The sequence below is a fragment of the Hyaena hyaena genome, unplaced genomic scaffold (assembly GCF_003009895.1).
Source record: "Hyaena hyaena isolate Hyena2069 unplaced genomic scaffold, ASM300989v1 scaffold_144, whole genome shotgun sequence".
Taxonomy (NCBI): domain Eukaryota; kingdom Metazoa; phylum Chordata; class Mammalia; order Carnivora; family Hyaenidae; genus Hyaena; species Hyaena hyaena.
The window spans coordinates 1180237-1204215 of record NW_024080776.1 but is presented as its reverse complement, the minus strand read 5'-3'; the positions used below and the strand labels follow the sequence as shown (position 1 = coordinate 1204215).

The window sequence follows — 23979 nt, the reverse complement described above, 5'->3', positions numbered from 1 at the left end:
CACCTACCCATCCATCCACCTGCCATCTTTAAGTATCCGAGTGTAAAGTTGTTTCCGCTTCAGATGCTCATATCAGGAATGGTGGTTCATCCTTCAGCTTTAGCAATAGAGTTTATTTATTTATTTATTATTTTTATTTTTTAAATTTATTTCTAGGAGAGAGAGAGAGAGAGACAGAGTGAACAGGGGAGGGTTAGAGAGAGAGGGAGACACAGACTCTGAAATAGGCTCCAGGCTCTGAGCTGGCAGTCAGCACAGAGCCCGACGCGGGGCTCGAACCCACGAACAGCGAGATCATGACCTAAGCGAAAGTCGGACGCTTAACCGACTAAGCCACCCAGGCGCCCCACAATAGAGTTTATTTTAAATGCTGAGCCAAAGGAGAGCTTTTTTACCCCCCAGATATTCCCGGGGAGTAGGGAGAAGGATGTCAGACAGTGGAATATGTCTGGAAATGAAGTAGACCAGTCAGGGCAAAGGAGTCAGACGCTGCTACCTCCCGTAGTCTCCACCCTGGAAATGTCTTAGACTTTCCCTACTGGCGTTGGGAATGTCTCAAGCAATCCCCATGTCCTCTTTGTTTCCCTGCTGCCTCTGAAATCACTGAGCATTCTGTCCCCATTGCTGTGGTTTAGGAGCAAACTAGGGAATTCATGGGGTATAAGAAACTTGCCACCACTGTGGAAAATGTGTTTTTGAGAGCCTAAGTTATAATTAAGGATGACTCTATAAAGATTGTCCCCATAAATGGTAATTAGGTTCTATCGTGCCCTGCTCAATTTGGGATGAATAGGGATTATTTGGTTTTGTTTTTTGGAGAAGTCGGGGTTTGGAGTGAGCGATTATAAACCTAAGAAAATGCTGTAGGATGCTACAAAGCACAGTTTGGGGAGTCAAATGTCTTGGGATCAAATTCTACTACATTAGAGAAGTTACTAATCTCTGAGCCTTACTTTTCCCATCTATGTGATGGAGTATTTTCTTCCCGTCAAGATCACTCGTTGGAGTAATAAATGAGATAATGTATGTAATAGATCCTTCGTGAATGTTACTCCCTCCCAACCACCTTGTTTTATGGGAAATGTTTCAAGTTTCAAATAACCAAGTAATGCATGAACATTGGTTGGAAAGATTCTGATCCTTAGTAGGGAATTGCCTGTATGAACAGATGTCAGCCTAATATATTCCCTCAAAGAGAAGTACTCTAGTGTTGTAATTTTTCAAACTGTGGGTGGTTGTAAGATCCGTTTAATAAATTATGACTAGCTTGTCTTTTTAATGAAATAATACGTTCAAAAATATCATACGGTAAAGATATTGTTTTACAAAGCTTTTGTTTCAGGTTTATGTATACTTCTGAAAGCGCTGGCTGCATTAGAGGGGAAAGTTCCTTATTACTGTGGTTTGTGGCAAAAAAAAGAGTTTTGAGATGTGAGGTGCCTGAAGCAAGGCGAGACTGGGTCATCCGTTTATTCACAACTTAAAGGGAAAGAAGTTTCACCTGGCTCAGGTAAGGGTTCCAGAGGCCTCTGCATCCATTACTGGAATAGCATTGAATGCTAAGGCTCTAGGGAGCATAATCAGTGAAACAGGAAGCACCTTGTGTCTGCTTCCCTGTCTGGAATTCCCTAACCCTGAGGGGACCTATTCCTGGTTTCTCAGAGGTAAGACATGTTTTTGAAGCTCTACGTCAAAAAATTCATAATAAGGGCCGCTTGGGTGGCTCAGTCGGTTGAGCATCTGACATGGGCTCAGGTCATGATCTCCCGGTTCGCATTCATGGGTTCAATTCCCATGTTGGGCTCTGTGCTGACAGCTCAGAGCCTGGAGCCTGCTTCGGATTGTATCTCTCTCTCTCTCTCTCTCTCTCTCTGCTCCTCTCCTGCGCGCTGTCTCTCTAAAATAAAACATTCAAACATTTTTAAAAAATTCATAATGGGAACACTGACTTGGGAAGTCAGACTACCACCACTTAGTAACTCTGTGAACATTGGACAAGTTTTAATCTCTAAGTCAGTGAGTCTCAGACATGTCAGTTTCAGATTTCTTTATAGTCTAAAAATGGAGGACCCCAAAGAGCTTTTGTTTTCATTACTTATGTTAACCTGTAGTCGATTTTTCTTATTTTAAATGAATCAATATTTTTGAACATAAATCTTTTGTGAAAAAAATAATTTTTCAAAATAAAGACTGAGTGAGAAGAGTAGCAATGTTTTACATTTTTGCAAATCTAACACCCAGCTTAAAGGGAAGGAGCTGGGTTCTCATACCTGCTTCTGCATTCTCATATTGTTTTGGTTAAAGTATCTGAAGAAACTCTGGCCCCATAGTGATATACAGTTGAAAAAGAGAGGGATATTTTTTAAAATTTATTTCTAGGAGAGAGAGAGAGAGAGAGAGAGAGAGAGAGAGACAGCGTGAGCAGGGGAGGGTCAGAGAGAGAGGGAGTCACAGAATCTGAAGCAGGCTCCAGGCTCTGAGCTGGCAGTCAGCACAGAGCCCGATGCGGGGCTCGAACCCACGAACCGCGAGATCATGACCTAAGCGAAAGTCGGACGCTTAACGGACTAAGCCACCCAGGCGCCCCAAGAGAGGGGTATTTTAATGATCATTTTAGATGTTCTTCTTTGCTGCTAATACCAAAATTCAGCAGGTGGTAGTTTCTTAAAGGTCAGTTGCAACTTGAAATCTGTTACCATATTAATGGACTTTTTGTACCATGTTATAATACAAAAAAGTTGGTCTTTGACTCATGCCCTTTGAATGGATCACTTATTCATGCATGATCTTGTAACACTGTGTGCAGATCATTTAGAAAACACTGCTTCGCTGAGTTATGCAGGTCTTTCAAATGTTTACACATTTTATTATATATCCTTAAAAACACATTTTCATTAATATCCCCACTGATCTCCTCAGAAAGTCTTTTGAGTATTGGAAAGCTGTCAAGCTCACGGCAGTAGATACAAGTTTTCCAAAAGTCACTGAAAAGCTCAAATTTTATCGTTGGTAACAAAAACTTGTTTCAAGAAGTGACAGTCTCGCTCAGCTCGTATTTCAAGAAAACCAAGTCTGAACAACCCTCGTTTGTCAGTCATCGTTTGGTATTTTATAAGAAAAGCAGCTAGTTCAGCTCAGACTAAGACCAGTGCTTTTTCTGGAGTCAACCATCATAGTTATCAGTATGTAGGAGTTCTTTATGCATACCTTCCACTGTCGCACAGAATATTAAAAAGAAGTATACTCAGGGGTCAAGGTCTAATAAAAAGAATAATTTTTACTGATTTATCAAGGACATTCTTTTTTTTTATGTTTTTTTTTTTTATTTCTAGGAGAGAGAGAGAGAGAGAGAGAGACAGTGTGAGCAGGGGAGGGTCAGAGAGAGAGGGAGTCACAGACTGAAAGAGACTCCAGGCTCTGAGCTGGCAGTCAGCACAGAGCCCGACGCGGGGCTCGAACCCACGAACCGTGAGATCATGACCTAAGCGAAAGTCGGATGCTCAACCGACTAAGCCACCCAGGCGCCCCTATCAAGGACATTCTTAAGTGAAATGGTTTTTTGTTTTGCTCACTATATCTGGCAGTGAAAACTACCAGTACCATTCAGTGCCACTGCCTAGATTCACACCAAGGCACCAGGAGCTTTACCCACTGTTGCTTTGCACCATTAGCAAAATGTCAACAGTGATTTTCAGTTCCTGTTTTAGGATTATTAAGAAAATAGTTTTGAGGCTGCTGGGTGGCTCAGTCAGTTGGGCATCCGACTTTGGCTCAGGTTATAACCTTGGAGTTCATGAGCCCCATGTTTGAGCCCCACATCGGGCTCTGTCTGTGCTGATAGCTCAGAGCCTGGAGCCTGCTTCAGATTCTGTGTCTCCCTCTCTCTCTCTGCCGCTCCCCGCTGCTCATGCTCGGTGTCTCTCTGACTCTCAAAATTAATACACAGTTTTAAAAAATAGCTTTAAGCCTGAAAATGTCTCAGGAACTCCAGGGGTCCGTGTACCACACTTGGAGAACTGCTGACCTTAAGCCTACAGTCACCCTGTCACTGGGTTGTATGGGGGATTAAGTGAAAGAGTAAAGTGCAAGGCACAATTCTTGACACACAGAAAGGACTAAGTAAATGTTAATTGTTATTATTACTGTTATTTTTAATGGAAAGGTGTATAATGGGAAGGGAGAAAGCCTAGAGAGAGAGGAGGAGAGATCTAACTTCTATTTAACACCTTTTACGTGCCATTCCCTATTCTAGTTACCTTATGTGTTGTAATTAATTCACAAGGCAACCCAGAAAGGAAGTAAATATTCCATTTTACAGTTAAGGAAATGGGTTTAAAGAGATTAAACCTTTCACTCACTCACAGAGCTAAAATAAATAGATAGATAGATAGATAGATAGATAAACAAATAAATAGAAGGCCCCAGAATTCTCAGTCACTTGGCCCTGCTCACGGGGCACAGGATAGCTCAGGGGGACTAGACGGGAAATCTACACTCTGTCCTGAGGTGAGAGGTAGCAGAGCTGCCTCCAGTCAAGAATCAATCCCTCTGACTTCAGGTGTTCATCTGAGAAGTGTTTTATTTATTTATTTATTTAAATGTTCATTTATTTTTGAGAGAGAGATGAGCACAAGCAGGGGAGGGGCAGAGACAGAGGGAGACACAGAGTCCTAAGCAGGCTCCAGGCTCTGAGCTGTCAACACAGAGCTCGATGTGGAGCTTGAACTCACAAAGCATGAGATCATGACCTGATCCAAAGTCAGAGGCTTAACCAGACTGAGCCACCCAGATGCCCCTGAGAAACTTGTTTTTAAAGTCTCAGACTTCCCACTTGTTCCTGAGAGCTGTTCTATGTTAGAACATTTTGTTTCATTTTTTCATTAATTTTATTTTACTTTAGAACAATGTCCTATTTTAGCCATTCTACTTTAAAATTTCTTTTTTTTAAATTTTTTACATTTATTTATTTTTGAAAGAGACAGAGAGAGAGAGAGCAGGGGAGGAGCAGGGAGACAGGGAGACAGAGAATCCGAAGCAGGCTCCAGGCTCCCAGCTGTCAGCACAGAGCCCAATGTGGGGCTTGAACCCACAAGTGTGAGATCATGACTTAAGCCAAAGTCAGACACCCAACCGACTGAGCCACCCAGGCGCCTCTACTTTAAAATTTCTATTCCTGGGGAAGGCCTGCACAATTAGCATTAGTGTCCTGGGTCCCCAGAACCAGTGTCGAAGGGCTGCATACTTGCACGTGGTTGGAAGGAAGCATGTATCACCGCTGTGAAATCTAGAGGCTCTCAGTTGACCTATACCTATCCTTGTGTCCCTGACCTAAACTTGTGTTTGAGGCAATGAGGTATGTATTATTGTCAGAAACGAAGCACAGTTTACATATCCAAATGGGTATTTTCCTCCTCAAAGCGGCCATCTTTGGGCAAGGGCGGGGGTCTACATATTTATTTTAACTCTGCTGCGGTGGCCCAAAATGGACACAGAGATCCTCTTTCAGACTGTATCTTATTTTGAACATAGTTTAAAATTTTAGAAAAAGCCAGAAGTCATTTGAGGGCAAATCTGATAGCTAATGGGGCTTCGGGAGAGGATATCATTGGCTAATAATCTTCAATAGTAGGTTTTGGGACCAGATTTGGTTCGTTCAGAATACAAGTATTTTTTGAGCACCTACTATGTCTAGGCACTGTGCTAGGGGCTGGCTTCTAAGAGCTTGTGAAGACAGTTCTCAAAGTGGATTTCCCAAAATATTATGAAGTGTAGCATCTCTGAAATGACGGTGAGGGTGTAGTACCAAAGGACATCACACATTTGTACGTGTGTGTATATAGATGTATATTTGTAAGGTTCTTATTACATTATAGTAATCTTGTATATAATTTGCTAGAATGCACAATAAAATCAATTCATCTGCAAAGCAAACACTTTTGAGCGCCGGCCACTGTAGTAAATAGCAGAAATAAAAACATATAAACTGAAGGAGCCTGAAATCTGGTGGGACACAGATATATTCATCCACCCATGAAAAAATATAAATGCTCTGAGATATGAATGGAGAGTAGGAGGGACAAGGAGGGCCTCTCTGCTCCTTTAAAGCCAAATCGTAACAATGGGACTCACCAGATGGTTATTTTTAAAATCAGACTTTAGACTTACTACATATTTACCAAATACCTTGGTCTGCAAATTTCAAGAAATGAGATCTGAGGTAAAGGTGCTCTGGCGCCAGAGCTGAGGAAGGGGCCCCAACCAGCAAACAATCCTTTGATATACTGCCCGAGGTAGAAGGCCCGGAGGCAGTGCTGGGGTGGGGGGTGCTCCCTGCCTTCAGGCCTAAATTCTTTGTGAGGGGCAACTTTAAGGTTCCATACAATATTCTTTATTTTTATTCAATTTGGATTTTAGAATATGAAGTGGTGGGTGCCTGGGTGGCTCAGTCAGTTAAGTGTCGGACTCTTGGCTTCAGCTCAGGTCATGATCTCATGGTTCCTGAGTTCGAGCCCCACATTGGGCTTTGCGCTAACAGCCCGTTGCTTGGGATTCTGTCTCTCCCTCTCTCTGCCCCTCCCCTGCTGGTGCTCACACTCTCTCACTCTCTCTCAAAATAAATGAATAAACTTAAAAAGAAAAAAAAGAATATGAAGTGGCATCTGAATATTTAGAGGTTAGTATTTTATAGTTGAGAAAAAAAACAGACGGGAACCAGGTGGTGCCCTCAAGCCGTCAATGTGTCTAATCTCTATCTGAAGCAAAAGGTAGAAGCTTTGACTGTTAAAACATAGAATTTTAAGTTACAAAATCCTGTATATGTTCACGTTGGGCCGGGTGATTGTCCTGTGATTTGCTTTGCTCTACAGAGCCGGTTTAAGAAATGCTTTAATAAAAAAAAAAAAAAAGAAGAAGAAGAAGAAATGCTTTAATAAGCACCCCCCTCCCCTCCCCTGTCCCCGCACATAGGAGTAATAAGAATCAGGTCAAGGTGGAGACTTATACCAGGGCAAAAGGGTTCCGCTCCACTCCAAGGGTTTGACCTTGGTGCACAAGGTCACCCAGCCGGTAACAGGGCTGGAACTCAAAACCAACCCAACTTTATCTTGGAAAAAATTCTGTTCTATATGACACAGCTATTGTCCCCAAGGGATTCAGAGCCCTGAGTAAAGAGGAAGAAGTGAAGGCCACAGGCCCTATCGTGGGTTACTCTGGTTCAAGGCACACGTATCGAGCATGGAGACACAGGGATAAGGCAAGATTTAGTGAGGGCAAGGCAATGCTTGGCCCGAGGCCGGTGGCAGTGGGTGAGGCTGCTCAGTTTCTTTGGTGCTGTAGCCTGAAGCACGCGGCCTTGCCCCACAGCGCATCTGGAAAGAAGATGTAGGACAGCGACCACATCAGGCAGTACAACGCAGTTAGGGAGAAGGGGGACAAAAGCAGCATGACGACACCTGGAGGGAGAAAAAAGGCAAACGTTCCTTCCGTTTGTATGAAACTCTCCTTCGCGTACTTTGCGTACTTCGTGAGAGAGAGAGGGAGAGACAGAGATCCCAGGGGCGCCTGGGTGGCTTAGTCGGTTAAGCGTATGACTCTTGATTTCGGCTCAGGCCGTAATATGTCTCATGGTTCATGGGGTCGAGTCCTGTGTGAGGCTCTGTGATGACAGCGTGGAGCGTGCTTGGCATTCTGTCTCGCCCTCTCTCTCTCTGCCCCTCCCCTGCTCACTCTGTCTCTCAATATAAATAAACTTTAAAAAAGAAAAAGAAAGAAAGGCATGCTTGCCAGGTTGGCCTTTGACTGGAGTCCGGGAAAGTGGGTAGTAAACAGTTCCCTAGATCAGCATAGAACTTTCCCTAATGGGCAAGAATGGTTCCCTGTCCTGAGCGTTGACTTCCTTCTGTGTAAATCTAGAATTTTGTTACCGCTAGGCCGAGGGTGCTGATGTGACCGGCCCCTATAAACTTCTTGGGCCCTGAGTCTCTAAAGAGCTTCTAGGTGGACAAGACTTTCACGAGTGTTGTCACAGTTTTGTGCAAGGTGACCCCACATGGAGGACGCTTGGGGGCCTGCACCTCATTTCCTCTAGATTTTTCCCCTTTCCCCTTTCCTTTGCTGCCTTTGCTTTGTGTCTTTTGCTGTCATAAGTCTTAGCCATGAATCTGACTATACGCATCCTGAGTCCCCTAGGGAAGCACTGAACTTGGGGGTGGTCTTGGGGCACCCCAACACATCTGAATCTGAGATTTGCCACTGAAAGGCAAAAGATATTCCCCAACACTTGTGGAATATCTACTTTGCACTAGACAATCTGCTGGGTATATTACAAAGATTGCTCCATTTACATTTCACCATGATTCTGTGCTTCAGAACCCAGTCTGTTTTCCAGATGAGGAGACAGAGGGGATATAACCTGCACAAGGTCTTGATTCAAAGCCGTGTCTGCCTGACTTGTAAAAACTAGACACTTAGCCTGGGAAAGCTCAAAGAGTGAGTGGGAGAGTACGAGCAACAGCATTTCCATGGGGAGAACTGGCATGCGTTCCTCAAGAAAAATCAGAACATATGATCTGGCAGAAGATCACTTCTAAGGGTGAGAAGCAGTTACAGAGATGTATTGGAACTTTGGAATACTTAGTATTTCAGAACAGTCATTGATCTGTTGAGGCAATGGGACAATTATTTTAAACCAGAGTTGTCCTGGAAAATACGCGATATAAGGTCTCATAGCCACAGGCCAGCTTCTCAGAAGCTCTGTGGAGGAGATGGAACCTCAGTTTAAAAAGGTGATCGGCTGCACTCCAGGTAAGAGGACTATGGAGAGTGGCCGTTTTGAAATCTGTCCAGCTGGTGTCTGGTATTAAGTGGTATCCAAATCTGTGAGGTGCAGTTTCCTCCTTCACTCTCACGGCCAAGATAATCCAAGGAAGACTGAGGCCCAGCATATGGTTTACTGGGAGAAAAGGGGATCAGTAGTATCTACAGGAGCAAAGAGCATTGTGGGAAACACTCTTGCCATGAGATAGGAGGGCAGGTGGAGGGAAGAAGGGACTAGAAATTTCCATCTACAGGACATATCTGTGCCAGAGGATTGGTATACATTATCCCATTTAATCTCAAGAATCCTAAAGTAGGAATTATTGGCTTCATTCTATAGATGAAGAAAACAGCTCAAAATAATGAGATCATCAGCCCAAGTTCATGCCATTAACATGTGCTGGCATTGGAACTTGAACTCAGGTCTGTTTAGCAGCAAACCCGGACGCTTCCCAACACTGTTCTGCCTCCGCTAGCTGGGCCACAGGGGGGGTGGGGGGGGTGGGGTGCTGGTGCCGAGAACTTGTGCAAGGGCGTTGGTGCTGATGCTACAGAGAAAGGGTGTGAACCTAAAAGAGAAGATCAGGATGGAAGCAAGGGCCCTATGAACCAGATTGGACCCACAGGGAATAAAGGAAGAAACCGAGTATCTCTGTAGACGTTGTCCCCATGAGCACATCTCAGAAGAAGAGATGCTGGTAGTCCTTGAAGGAAGCCCTGAGTCAGGGAGAACTCCAGGGAGACATCTGCCAGGTCCCCAGTGTGGCCAGGACCTCAGGGCTTCCTCAGTATCGGTTCCGTCCCAACATGCATCTGAAACCCCTTCATCTGCTCTGTCGCCCCCACCTCTCATATGACAGCAAGTCAGTTTTCTTCCTTTGTTCTCAGTCTCCCGCCATCTGATCTCTACATTATAGTCAAAGTGGTCCCTTAAAACTGCTGCTCACAAATCCCTTCAGAGGCTTCTTGTTTGCCGCTAGGATCAGTTCCCAAAACCCGCCCCTTCCTGGTCTCGGTGCAGATCTCTCAGCAAGTTCCAGCCACACGGCTGCACGAATGCATCCAGCACCTTCTAGCCTGGAGCCTAGAAAATGCCATTTGCTCTTCTGAACTACCTCTCTTACCCACCTAGCCAGTCATCTTGAAGGTTTCCTTTTTTTTTCCCCTAGTGTTATTGAGATATTATGGACATATAACACAAAATTGTATTAGTCCGAGGTGTGCAGCGTAATGATTTTATATTTGTGTGTCCTGTGACATTCCCAGCACTCTCGTTAGCATCTGCCCCTGCACAGTTATCCATTTTCTTGTCTTGCGATGAGAACATTTAAGATCTACTCTCTTAGCTACTTCCAAATATTTCTTTTTTTCTAATGTTTATTTTTGAGAGAGAGAGAGAAAGACAGACAGAACACAAGCAGGGGAGGGGCAGAGAGAGAGGGAGACACAGAATCCAAAGCAGGCTCCAGGCTCCGAGCTCTCAGCACAGAGCCCGATACAGGGCTTAAACTCACAAACCTCGAAATCATGACTTGAGCTGAAGTCAGACGCTTAACTGACTGAGCCACCCAGGCGCCCTGGTTTTTGTTTTTGTTTTTGTTTTTTTTTAAGAGAGGGTGCAAGTGAGTGAGGGGGAGAGAGAGAGAGAGAATCCCATAAGGGGCAGAGAAAGAGAGAGAAATGGGATCACCCAAAGCAGGGCTCGTGCTCACCTGATGTAGGAGTTGAACCACAAACCGTGAGATCATGACCTAGGCTGAAGTCAGATGTGTAACCACCTGAGCTACCCAGGCGCCCCACACATGTGGTATTGTTAACTGTAGTCACCATGTTGTCCATTACGTTCTAAGAACTTACTTCTAACTAGAAGTCTGTACCTTTGACCATCTTCACCCATGTTCCATTTAAATGTTACCTTCTGAAGGCATCCTTTCTACCCTTCAGACCATTTCAGTCTAATTAGGTCCCCTCTGACACCCTCTCAGAGCACCCTGTGCTTCTACTACACATCCAAAGTGTGCGTTTCCAGTGTCCAACTCTTGGTTTCAGCTCAGGTCATGATCTCACAGTTTGTGGGTTCGAGCCCATGTCAGGGGCTCCGTGCTGTTAGCATGGAACCTTCTGGATTCTCTCTCTCTCTCTCTCTATATGTATATATATATATTTATATTTTATAAAATTATTATATTTTATTATAATATTATATTATTATATATTAATATATAATATGTATATATTATATACTTACATATATAAATAAATAAACTTTTTAAAAACAACTATGGATTTCTAGTTATTTCTGCCATTATTTGGTTGGTGTCTGTCTCCCCTATCAGACTGTGAATCCCGAGGCAGGAAGTGTTTGTCTAGTGTGCCAGTTTGGTCCCAGTACCTGGCATATGGTAGGTTGAACTACTGATTGAACTCAATAGCATTCAACAAATACTTGTTCAGCATCTACCACATGGTGGGCACAATCCGAGGTCCAGGGATTATTTCTTGAATAAAAGAGAGTCTTCTCTCTGGGGCAAGTTTAGTGTGTATAGACAATGAACAAGTAGATACATGTCAGATGGTGATAAACTCCAAGGACACAAATAAAGGAGGGTGAGTACAGGGAGGGGTGTGGGCGTGAGGTACAGGGCAGCCATGAGCAGCAGCGATACTAAACCAGCACTGGTGACATTTGAGAGCAGTATTTTCACTCACCTCCTAGATAAATCAATTTTTTCCAGTTCTCGGACTCCAGGATTTCGTCATGTGGATAGTAGCTCTGGTCCATCATGAATAGAATCATCAGTGAGGCCATGCAAGAGAGAATGAACGTGTTGCCTTTGGTCAGAAGGCAGGTGGAGGCCAAAACACAGGAAGCGTAGCGGCAGGGGAGACCCTTGTACGTGAAGGGAGCACCTGCCAGGGAAGGAAGAGGCGGAGGTCAGCTGCCTCCCACCGCTCTGACGCAATCCGAACAAAGTGAGCCTGGCTCTGTCAGGTCTGCCGCCCGCTCCAGATCCCCTCCCTTGCCAGGCAGTGACTAGGACAAGGCGTGGGCCCGGGCCCTGGGGAAAGCTCTGTAAGAGGGTCCTCTGAGGTCTCTAGTCCGCATCTACACCCCCTTGCGTTGTGACCTTGGGCAAGGCAACTGCCCTCGGCCAGAGCTCGCTTCTCTTGCTGTTGTAGAAACCTGGAGGATGGCCTCCAGTTCCGGATTCTGTGAGTCTCTGTGCACCATCCACAGGTCACACAACGAGAAGGGGGCCCAGCTGGTCCGAGAACCATGGGCCCCTGCCTGCCTGCAGGGCTCTGCCCTGGCAGCCTCCAGCCTCCAGTGGGCTGGGGACACAGGAGAGGGAAGGAAAAGGGACCGAAGAGGAGAGGGAGGAGTCAATATCGCCCCCCCCCCCAAGGCTCCTGGCATCCAACAGCGCCCCTCGGTGGCTCCCCACCCTCAGCTATAAGGCTGGGGTCCACTCACCAGTTGAATAAAAACACAGGCGGAAAGTAGCAGCTAACACATAGATGATGGCCAGGAACCCAATCAGAGGCCCATCCACGCCTAGGAGCAGGGCAGAGGCCAGGCCAAAGGTGGTGAAGACAGCAAAGTCATTCAGCTCCACCCCTGCTCCAGAAGGTCGAGGTTAGGACTTACCCACTTGTACCCATTTGCTCATTTGTCTTGCACCTCAGTCCCCTGAGGTGGGGGAGCTTCAGAGGTGCCAAGCTGGGTGTGAGGTCCCAGAGCTGCTCCAGGCCCCAGGGCTAAAGGACAGCGGGCTCCTCCAGGCTCTGCCTCACACGGACCGGGCGGCTTTAGACAAGTCTTTCCTTCTCAGGTCTTAGATTTCCTGTCCTTGAACATCCAGGGTTGGACTACGACCGGATACAAATTCACAAGCCACGGAACCCTTTTTTCAAGCAAAATCTTACATGGAAATATTTTCTATTATTTTAAACCAGCTGCTCCACTGGGGTGATTTTTCATTTCCCGGCTCCTGAGCACAGCAGCCACCACCCACGCCCAGTCCCGCGCGGCCCTAACAGGGAGGCAGCCCTGCTAAGCAAACAGCGGGCTGGGGAAGGATGATTAAGGACCAACACATGAGCCGGTGGAGGGGGGGGTGGGGGGGAGGCTAGGTCTAGATCGTGGGGCTCCCGGACTGTTCTCCGGCTGCTTCTGCCATCCTCGGAGGGAGATGAACAGGACTGCTGACTCCTGAGCGCCTGCTGGATGTGAGATGATGAAGGGTGACCCGAGATGGCTGCTGGGGCCAGCGATTAGGGGTCTGAGGCCTGGACTCACCTGATTTGGAGCAGAGGCCGAGGTGTTTGGTTATTGTCACAACCGCCGTGTCTAATAGGAAGCTGATCAGAAGCATCCAGGAGGCACAGTAGCATTTCCTGAAGTGTACGTAGGGCGGCAGGCCCGGATAGGACAGCTCGGTCATGGTCTCCACTGGGCAGTGCCCACCCTCCACGGCACTACACACTTCCCACACTTGCCTGCATACACATGCCCTGCCCTGCATGTCCCCCACACTCATGTTCTTTCTGAAATACTCTGCTTTACACACCACACACACACACACATCCCTGCCGTACTCTCAACCCACAGTCTTAAAGGCGGCGCCTCGGCCTCGAGCCCCTTAGATAATCACTAAGGGCACTTCCAACTCTAAATCTCAGGCGTATTTGAGGCCACAGGGGTCCCATGTTCCCAGCCTCTACAACCATGTCACTGTGGATTGTCAGATAAACCACTTCCTACCCCTCTGGGCCTCTCTTCCTCCATCTAGAAAGTGAGGGGTTTGTGCCAAATGATTTAATAGATAGAGGCCTATTCAGATGAGCTATTTCTCCTAGTGCAAGTTTAGGTAACTTATGCCTTTTAAGGAATTGGTCCATTTGATTTAGGCTATCACACTTATAAGAGTTGTTCATAATATTCCTATATTATCCTTTTAATGTCCATGAGATCAGTAGTGATGGCTCTCTAATTTCTGATACTGGTAGTTTGATACTGGTAGTTTGTGCATTCTCTTTTTTTCCTTACTTTTCTTGGTTAGCCTGCCTAGAGGCTTATCAATTTTATTGATTTTTCCAAAGAATTAATCAGCTTTTGGTTTCATTGATTTTCTCTACTGATTTCTTACTTTTAATTTCATTGATGGCTGCTCTCTCTTTTTTTAAATATTTATTTATTTTTGGGAGAACACAAGTGGGGGAGGCACAGAGATAGGGGGACAGAAGATCAGAAGCGGGCTCTGTGCAGACAGGGTGGTGGCAGTGAGCCCAATGTGGGCTCGAACTCACGAACTGCAAGATCATAACCTGAGTCAAAGTCGGATGCTCAACTGATTGAGCCACCCAGGTGGCCCTCTTTTTTTTTTTAATTTTTTTTTTATTTTAAGTAGGCTTCACACGCATAGCATGGAGCCCAACGCGGGACTTGAACTCATGACCTTGAGATCAAGACCTGAGCTGAGATCAAGAGTCAGATGTTTGACGGATTGAGCCACCCAGGTGCTCCTCTGCTCTCATTTTTATTATTTTCTTCTGCTTACTCTGGATTTAACTTTTTTTTTTCTAGTTTGCTGCAGTGGAAGCTTATACTATTGATTTTCAGTCTTCCTTTTTTTTTCTCTTTTTCTAAGACTTTATTTTTTGGGGGAGAGAGGTTTTAGGTTTACAGCAAAATTGAAAGGAAGCTACAGAAATTTCCCATCTACTCCCCCACCCACCACCTATGCATAGCCTCCCACATTATCAATATCACTCATCAGAACAGTACATTCCAATTCTTGGCACATACCAAGGATGAACCTATGTTGACACGCAGTCACCCAAAGTCCATAGTTTACCTTTGGGTTCACTCTTGGTGTTGTACATTCTATGGTGTTGGACAAATGTATGATGACAAGTACCCATTATCATAGCATCATGAAGAGCATTTCCAGTGTCCTAAAAACCCTCTGTGCTCCACCTGTTCATTCCCCCCACCCTCCTGTAGCAATCACTGATCTTTTTATTGTCTTGATATTTTTGCCTTTCAAGAATATCATATCATTGTAATCATACAGTATGTAGTCTTTTCAGATTGGCTTCTTCCACTTAGTAATATGCACTTATGATTCCTGTGTGTCTTCTCAGGGTCTGACAGGTAATTTCTTTTTAGAAAGATTGAGCAATCCTCCATTGTTTGGAAATACCTCAATTTATTTGTCTATTCACTTATTAGAAGATATCTTGGTTGCTTGTGAGTTTTGGCAATTGTAAATTAAACATCATAAACATCCAAGTGCAGGGTTTTGTGTGGACATAGTTTTCAATTCATTTGGATAAATCCCAAACAGTATGATTGCTGGATCATATGGTAAGACTAGGTTTAGCTTTATGAAATTGCCAAACTGTCTTCCACAGTGGCTGAACCATTTTGCATTCCCACCAGCAATGAATGAGAGTTCTGTTGCTCCACATCCTCGCCAGCATTTGGTGCTGTCAGTGTTCTGGACAACTGCTTGGCTGACAGCTGTATAGGAGCATCTCACCACATCTCCCTGATAGCATATGATGTGGAACATCTTTTCACATGCTTACTTGCCATCTGCATATCTTCTTTGGTGAGGTCTCTGTTAAGGTCTTTGGCCCATTTTTTAACTGAGTTGTTTGTTTTCTTATTCAAGTGTTTGAAGCTTTGGGGCACCTGGGTGTCTCAGTCGGTTAAGCATCTGACTTCGGCTCAGGTCATGATCTCACAGTTCGTGGGTTTGAGCCTCACGTCAGGCTCTGTGCTGACAGCTAGTTCAGAGCCTGGAGACTGTTTCGGATTCTGTGTCTCCCTCTCTCTCTCTGACCCTCCCCTGTTCACACTGTCTCTCTCTCTCTCAGAAATAAATAAAACATTAAAAATTAAAAAAAAAAAGAGTTTGAAGCTTTGTCTATTTTAGATTATAGTCCTTTCTCAGATGTACCTTTTGTGAATATTTTCTCCCAGCCTGCAGCTTGCCTTCTAATTCTCCTGATGTTGTCTTCCACAGAGCAGACTTCTTTTCTAGTACATACATTCAATGCTATAAATTTCCCTCTAACTATCACTTTCACTGCTGCTCACAAATTTTGACAAGTTATATTTCCATTTTCTTTTAGTTCAAAATACTTTTCTTCCTGGGGCGCCTGGGTGGCTCAGTTGGTCAAGCGTCCAACTTTGGCTCAGGTCATGGTCTCAATTCAAGCCCCATGTCAGGTTCTGTGCTGACAGCTCAGAGCCTGGAGCTTGCTTCTAATTCCATGTCTCCCTTTCTCTCTGCCCCTCCCCAGCTTCTGCTCTCTCTCTCTTTCAAAAATAAATAAAAAATTAAAAAGAATACTTTTCTTCTCTAATGCATGTATTATTCAGAATCGTGTTGCTTAACCTTGACATGTTTTGGGATTTTCTAGTTATCTTTCTGTTATTGATTTCTACTTTCATTCCATGTGATTGGAGGACATACTTCATATGATTTCTATTCTTTTACATTTGTTGAGGTATGTCTTATAGCCTAAAGGTGTGAAGAGAAGAATGTGTATTCTGCTGTTATTGGATAAAGTATTCTATAAGTATCAATTACATCCAGTTGATGGATGGTGCTGTTCAGTTCCACTGAAATCCTCACTGATTTTCTACCAACTGGATGTCAGTTTCTGATAGAGGGGTGTTGAAATATCCAACTACAATCACAGATGTGTCCATTTCTCCTGGCAGTTATTATTTTTTTTTTTGTCTCACATATTTTGATGCTCTAAATGATTTCCAAGATCTCTTTCAGAGCCTACATTCAAGGATTCTGTGCTTCAGCCCAGCACATGCTTCCAGACCTCTTTAAAAGCAGCCACCAGAGTCTCAGGCAAGGCTGCCCTAGAACGCCATTTCTAAGTCTATACCCTCATTGCAATGCTTGGATGGCCAAGCAGAAGCAGAGAGCCTCACCCCAGGCATCAGCTCTCTCCAAACAAACTCAGCACTACCTTTCTGTATGTCTAAAGGGAACTGCACCCACCATTGTATTATAAAAACCACACTCTCAGAACTGGGGCACCTGGGTGGCTCAGCTGGTTAAGCATCTGACTTTAGCTCAGGTCATGATCTCAAGGTTTGTGGGTTCAAGCCCTGTGTCGGGCGCTGTGCTGACAGCTCAGAGTCTGGAGCCTGCTTTGGATTCTGTGTCTCCCTCTCTCTGCCCCTCCCCGGCTCACGCTTCTGTCTTTCTCTCTCTTTCTCTCAAGAGTAAATAAACATTAAAATAAAAATTTCTTTTAACTACAGTCCCCGAAGATTGAACTGCACTAAGAAGTTGGAGATTTTCTGCTGTAGATATGCTCTACTTTATAAGACTACAAAAAATCCAGACTTAGAGACTCATAAAATTCTCAGACTGGAAGGGAACTCAAACATCATCAGGCAAAATCATTTTATGGATGTGAAACAGATCCAGAGAAGTCACCTGCTGATGGTTATAGAGTATCAACCAGCTTAGGAAGATGTTATCTGCATTATAAAGGATTTATCTTTAAAGAACTGATTTGCCAAGGCATTGACATATGATTCAATTTGTAGAAATATAATTCCTTTTAGGGGCCCATAAACACATCCCAGATTTTCCACAATAGTGCTGATTGTAAATATTCCCCAGATCATATGTTCTAATTTAAGAATCAAAAATTTTTAATGACAGTCTGCCTACCCAAGGATTCTGGAAAGGCCACCAGAACAGAATCTCTTGGTTTTCTCATAGCTAGAAGGAGCTTAGTGATCACAAGCACCTTGTTTCAATGATGGTGAAACCAAGGCTCAGAGATGTGACCAGCCAAAGTCACATATCAGGCTGGTAGTAGAACTGAGGCTAGGATCTTGGCCTCTTGACTCCCAATCACTACCCTTTCTCCTGCCCCCAGCTGACCCTGTGCCTCAGTGCCTGGCTATCTAGGCTCCCCACTCCCCGTCCCATGCCATTGGCTCAGCTCTTGGCTACAACCCTGCTGGGCCCCAGACCTACTTGCAGAAGCTGCAGAAGATGGAGAAGAGCCCTAGGATCATGTTGGCCAGGGACAAGGCATTGGTAACATCCTTCCAGGAAAATTCATTCATGTAGAGATGGCTCTGGTTGTTGATCAGGAAGAAACTGGTGCACGAACCTGGGACTCAGGGGAGAGGGGCAAGGGGTTCCCAAGGTCAAAGAGTCCCAAAAGGGGCTCCCGGGACCAGGTGGCTCCTGTTCCCTGGACCACACCCTCCCAACACTGTTGCACTGACTGCAATGAGATGGGCAGTAGATGAAGGACACCAGGAGGTAAAGACCAAGATGCTGAAGATGAGTGTCTCGGGGAAGTGCAACAGCAAAGCCACTGAGGCAGGGACACCGCCGTCTGCAGCCCCTCTGTCTGCACCCCTTGCCCACAGCACAGACCTCCCTCCAGCCCGCGGGTGGCTCTGCTGCTACCCCCATGGCCCCAGGTACAAGGGATATGGGCCCTTCCCCTATCTGAGAGATGGGCCTTTTCCCATAGGTGAGCCCTTTAAAAAAAAAATTACAAAGCTACTTGTAATATTTTCTATTCCTGTGAGGTGAGTCCCACAGGAATAAAAAATAACACTGGGACAGGGCCACCCCCTCACCCCCAGGAATGTTCCAGGGGGTGAGAGGCTACCTGAGGGGTAGCAAGCACAAAAGGGACCCACTGCAGAGTCAGGCTCCCTTGTCCCGCAGGCCGTGCTCACTCCCTTCACTCCCTCAGAAGGACGGGGCTGCCCCGAGGTCCTGGTTCTGACAAGCGCCAACCAGAACATCAGGCCCAGCTCCGGCAGGGGAAGAGATGAGAGATGAGAGCAGCACAAAACAGTCCACAAGGCCCCTTTCACTGGGTTCGGTCTCCTGACCCTGACGACCTCAGGAGGTGGTGCTGTCATTATCTTATGAATGAAAAATCCGAGGCTCAGAGAATTGGAGATACTGGCTCAAATCACATCCTCAGTGAGTGGAAGGTAGTCCCGCCTGCTGGATTCTAAGGCCGGGCAGGAGGCGGTGTGTGGTGTAGGAAGCCAGGAGGAGCTCGGGGGTCAGCCCCACAGGGCGCTTTCATCCTCCCCAGGAGCAGCAGCCCTGCCCCGGGGCCCCAGGGCGCCAGGGATCAGCCAGCCCTGCCCGTCTCCGTAGCCTGGCCGGCTCTGGTTTTCCTCTAAGACCAAACGTGCACTCTGTACACATAAATGGCCTGTGGCACAAAGTTTCTTTGGGAGAAAGAGCCCCAGTGCTTCCTGAAACAGGGAAGCCCCACTGGTCATCTGTAAACACCAATCTTGAACCTGAGTAAAATCTGCAAATCCTGAGGCGTGGTCGCATCTGCTTTCGCATTTAATCTTCACTCATTTTAAAGGTGAGGAAGTGGAGACTCTGCCTCTACTCGCCCCGTGTCTGCCCCAGGCTAGACTTAAAGACAAATTATGGCCCATAAACTCTGCCACCAAGATGTCAGAGCCTGGGAGGAGGGCGCTGGACTGGGAGTTCAGAACTGGGAGTCTCTCAGGACGGCGCTGTGGGGCACACTACTCCCCCAGGCCGGCCATCAGGATTCCTGGGACCCTACAAAACCTAAGACAGAAGAACGTTGGCTGAGAAATCTGGGAGTCAAGGCTGGCTGCAGAGTTCCTCCCCAGGAACCCCTGCCTCCGGGTCTCTCCTGGGCCCTGGGGCTGACCCCAGCGAGACCAGACACCTCCGTCCCCAGCCCAGCTGCTGCCAGGGCACCAACCCCGCATCTCTGCCAGTCAGGGGTAGTCAGCAGATGCCTGGGGCATTGCCAGCAGTTACCACACACACCTCATCTGTACTACTTGAGTTGTTGTTTTTAATTAATGATCGATTATCTACTGTATCATCTCATTTATGAAGCACTTTCATGTCTATGGTTTCCATTGGCCCGTGAGGCCTGCCAAGGTGAGGGTTAATATCCCTACTTGCCAGGTAAGGCAAAGAAGACTCAGTCTTGCTCAAAGTCACACCAGAAGTGGCAGACCGGGACTTACAACTTCACCTTAGGTGTTCTTTCCCCTTAACTCTGCACTCTGCTCTCTACCAACCAATAGGACTGAGCATTGTACTCCCTGTAAGCTCGGCCTGTGCCAGGTGCTGGGAACACCTGCACAGAACTCACGGTCTATCAGGAAACAAGGCTCATGCATGCATGTGGGGACTCCCAGACTCTGTTCATGGTGGTACCCCATCTCACAGAAGAGGAAACTGAGGTTTCAAGATAAAGTGACATGTCCCAGTGAATGACGGAGCCAGGATTTGAATCGGGCCTCCTCCTTCCCAATTAAATGCAATTTTTCAGGTTCCGGGTGTAAGGATGTAAGGCTCTAGAAATCCAGAGACGAAAGGAGCCGTCCATTCATTCAGCAAACATTTGGTCATGAGCAAGACTGAGTGCCTGGTGCTTGGGACGTGGAAAAGATTAAGACCTGGCCTTGTGTCTCAAGGAGCTCGGGCCAGCAGAGGTGTTCGACCCTGCACAGAAAAGGGGAGGTGACCAGGCTGCCAGGGGAGCAAAGAAGAGGGGTCCAGCCTGACAGAGGGCTCAGAGAAGGCTTCTCAGAGGAAGGGTCTGAGGCATCGCACAGAAGTGGCCTGCAGGACTAGATCGTGTCACTCCCGAACTTTGTGGAAGCCTGTCAGTGGCTCCCCAATCCCCCAGGATGGAGTCCACCTCCTTCCTTTGGCGCACAAGCCCTTAGGATGAGGCTGGCTCAGCTCTCGGCCTCCTCTGTCAACTGCCCCTGGCTCTGGCCCTCCCTCTGCTCTCAGGCTCGTTCGTGGTCCTTCTTGGGAAGGCTGACCCTCCCCCCTAGAGTGAGCACTCCTCCTCTGCACGGCCACCTCTCCGTGTGCTCACCGTGTGACACTTGGCACTCTGCACTGACACCGCCTACCTTGTCTTCCTTGTCTACTGCAGGGCAAGCAACCTGAGTGCAGACTGAGGTCCCCTGTGCCCAGCAAGAGGCCTGACAATCGAAGTTGTCCAATGATCGTTAAATCAGTAGAGTGTGTCACTCTGGTGCTTCCCAAAGATCCTCTCACTGTGACAAATCGCATCTCTCCCCTGCACCAAAGCCTGTTGAGTCTGTCCTCCAAGAAGCTCTCTTAAAAGAACTCTCAGCAATCCAGACCCTCCACACACACCCAACATTTACCCAATGCCTATGATCTTCCATTTACTCATTTTAAGAAACATTTGTTGGGGCGCCTGGGTGGCGTAGTCGGTTAAGCGTCCGACTTTCGCTTAGGTCATGATCTCGCGGTTCGTGGGTTCGAGCCCCGTGTCGGGCTCTGTGCTGACTGCCAGCTCAGAGCCTGGAGCCTGTTTCGGCCTGTGACTCCCTCTCTCTCTGACCCTCCCCTGCTCATGCTGTCTCTGTCTCTCTCTCCTAGAAATAAAAAAAATAAAAAAAAAATAAAAAAAAAAAAAAGAAACATTTGTTGACGCTCTGTGCCAGGACTGCGTTCCAGGGCAGAGAACAAGAGCCAGGCTGCATCCCCAACAAGGAAGGAGTCTGGTAGGGGAGGCAGACTCGAGTAGGGACAGTGCACAAGTGTTACATTGGGCAACGGGCTGTCCCCTTGCTGTGGGCGCACAGTGGAACACCAGACTACGTCTGCGGTGGCAGGAGGGAAAGGTTTCATTAATGTGGCGATATTTAGGGAGAGTCTCCAAGGAAGTAGGGGCAAAGGGGTAAAAGGTGCAAAAGCACAATGAGGCTGGATCCCAGGGAGAAAGGGGCGCACCAGAGGCGCGGTGGGCGGGGAGCCCGAAGTTGGGGATATGCCCGAATGACCTTGAGTAGCGGTGATGTTTGGTAAGGAGGTGTCTGGGTCGGATATGGTTGGGAGTAGAGGGGAGAAAGGGAAGAAAACGCAGGCAGCCCTGAGGCCGGTGAGAGAGAGCAGAAAAGTGAGCAGGCGGAAACTGCAGAACACCGAGCTGTGGGCGGGAGAGGGCAGAAGGCAACGGCCCGAGGTCGCACAGCCTCTCTATCCGGAATCCAGGGCACGAACTGCAGTGAGCATGCTCACGGGCGGGGTGCTCCATCCCGCGCAGGAACTCAGGGCTCCGCCACTAGAGTTAGAGATGCTCCCCACCCCACAGCCCTACAGGCCACACCCCTGGGAGATAGCCACGCCCCCTTCCCCGTTCTCGGGTCTGTCCAGGCCCTGTGGGGTCCCAGGACGCCACCCCTGACGCCACCCTTAAGAGATGGAGAGGCAGGCTGGGCTCTAGGAGAGCGCCTCCCCACAGGGTCCTGGTCCCTCCCAGTACTGTGTCAGGATGCTTACCTGGGGACCAGACATTCCTGGGTGGAGTGAGGGCCGCACTCCTTCCCCGCTTCCTGTGCGGTGGGGTGGCCAGCCCAGGCCTAGAGGCACCGCGCAGGTCCCAAGCCTCTGGCTCTTAGCTCACAATCCAGGAGGGGCAAGGGAGGGGCAGCGGGCTCTAGTTGGCTGGAAGAGGGGCCTGGTCCTGGACCACCCTATGGGCGCCTTGGGGAGGAGGAGGGGACTGGTGTGGCCAGCAAGGGAAGGCTCGGGAGGCAAAGAGACCGGAAAGCATGGTGCAGGAGAGGTGGGCTGGACCGGCTTGGGGGAAGAGAGGGCTGTAAAGGGCTGCTGGGCTCTAGACTGTGAAGGTCCCTAGGGCAGGGCTTTTGCTGTTCTGTTCACTGCTGTATTTCGATACCTATAAGAACTGCATAGGCATATGGTAAGTCACCCCATCCCACCCCAGTATTTGTCGGATGAATGACAAGGTGAGTAATTTACACTGTCCCGAATATTGGTTTAAGTATGGGTGACATGGTTGGGTTGGTTTAGAAAGATGATTCTGGCAGCCGGTGTGGAAGGAGGCCCTGTAATACCGCAGGCCAGATGAGGCAGGCTGGAGCAAGGACATAATCCCTGGACAGCAACAGGAGGGAATGGAGGTAGCCGGCCCAGGAGCCACTGTGAAAGAAATCCCCAGGGTGTGGGAGAGGTGTGAGAGGGAGAAGGTAAGAGCCTCTCGGAGGTGTCTAGATTTGGCAACTGGACGAACAGCGCGCTCCAAAAAGAAGCTTGTTAGTACCGGGTAGGTTCCTAGGCACAAGTTCTAACAGCTGCCCCACATCCTCCCACCTGCCCTAACGCTGAGTCAGCAGCACTGGCTTCCAGGACCCCACAGGAGAATATGCAAGGGAAGGGGCGGGGCTGTGTGGTCACGGGACACTTCTGTCTCTCCCAGCAACCTGGAGGGGGAGAGAGGAGTGTGTTCTGAGTAGGGACTAGCCACTGGCACTGTTCACGGCGCTTTACAGACATTATCATCTTCCTGGATTTTCTCAAGTGCTCATGACGTTAGCATTAGCGTTTCTATTGTCCAGAAGAGGAAATGGGGGATTCGATGATTTTAATCATTGGCGGAACTGAGATCTGAACACAGTCTAACACCAAAATCAGGCCTGAGATGTCTGAGAAACTGAAAGAGAAAACCAGGAGGGAGGCAACAAGTCCAAGAGTCAAGTCAGCCTTCCTTTTACCCTTTGTATTTACCTTAATTTGTCCCTGCCACGTGGACCATTAGTGGCAAATTAAAAACTACAGCATACTGGGGCACGTGGGTGGCTCAGTCGGCTGAGCGGCTGACTCTTGATTTCATCTCAGGCCATAATCCCATGGCCAGGGATCAAGCCCGTGTTGGATCCTGTGCTGGGTGTGGAGTCTGCTTGGGATTCATTCTCTCCCTCCTTCTGCCCCCTTCCCCGCTTGCAAATGCTCTCTCTCTCTCTTTCTAAAAAACAAAACAAAAAAAAAGCCAAACAACAACAACAAAAACCACTACAGCATACTAATGGTAATGCTGGCTTTACCTCTTAACCAAGTTTATGTTGCAGCTGTAACACTACCAGATGTGTAGATCTTACTTTGCTTTCCTGAACCTATTTCCTAATCTGTAAAATGGGACTCTTGTGTGAATTAAATGAGATTATGTGAAGTGCTTGGCACAGAGTAGAAGTTCAGTCATTATCAGTATTATTCTAAGGACATGATCATGCATCTGTTAGCCTGGACATCCCCAAGACTTCCTTCTGAAGGGGGAGAAGACGCA

The 23979-nt window shown here is 47.3% G+C and overlaps 1 protein-coding gene across 3 annotated transcripts in view; it reads right to left on the bottom strand.

Moving 5' to 3' along the window:
* The window catches only part of TMEM269 (transmembrane protein 269), a 28687-nt gene extending 6423 nt beyond the window's left edge, over positions 1-22264 (bottom strand). The window contains exons 1-6 of one of the 3 annotated variants that reach the window (XM_039238604.1): positions 22176-22264; positions 17844-17988; positions 13115-13212; positions 12290-12433; positions 11524-11724; positions 7239-7451 (exon numbers count right to left, since the gene is read on the bottom strand). In XM_039238604.1, the coding sequence (XP_039094535.1) occupies positions 7315-7451; positions 11524-11724; positions 12290-12433; positions 13115-13212; positions 17844-17935 (672 nt within the window). In that variant the 5' untranslated portion in view covers positions 17936-17988; positions 22176-22264 and the 3' untranslated portion in view covers positions 7239-7314. Of the gene's footprint in view, positions 1-7238; positions 7452-11523; positions 11725-12289; positions 12434-13114; positions 13213-17843; positions 17989-22175 lie in introns of those variants that run through there. The other 2 variants (XM_039238605.1, XM_039238606.1) reach the window with 2 other exon arrangements.
* Between the last annotated feature and the right edge of the window lie 1715 nt (positions 22265-23979).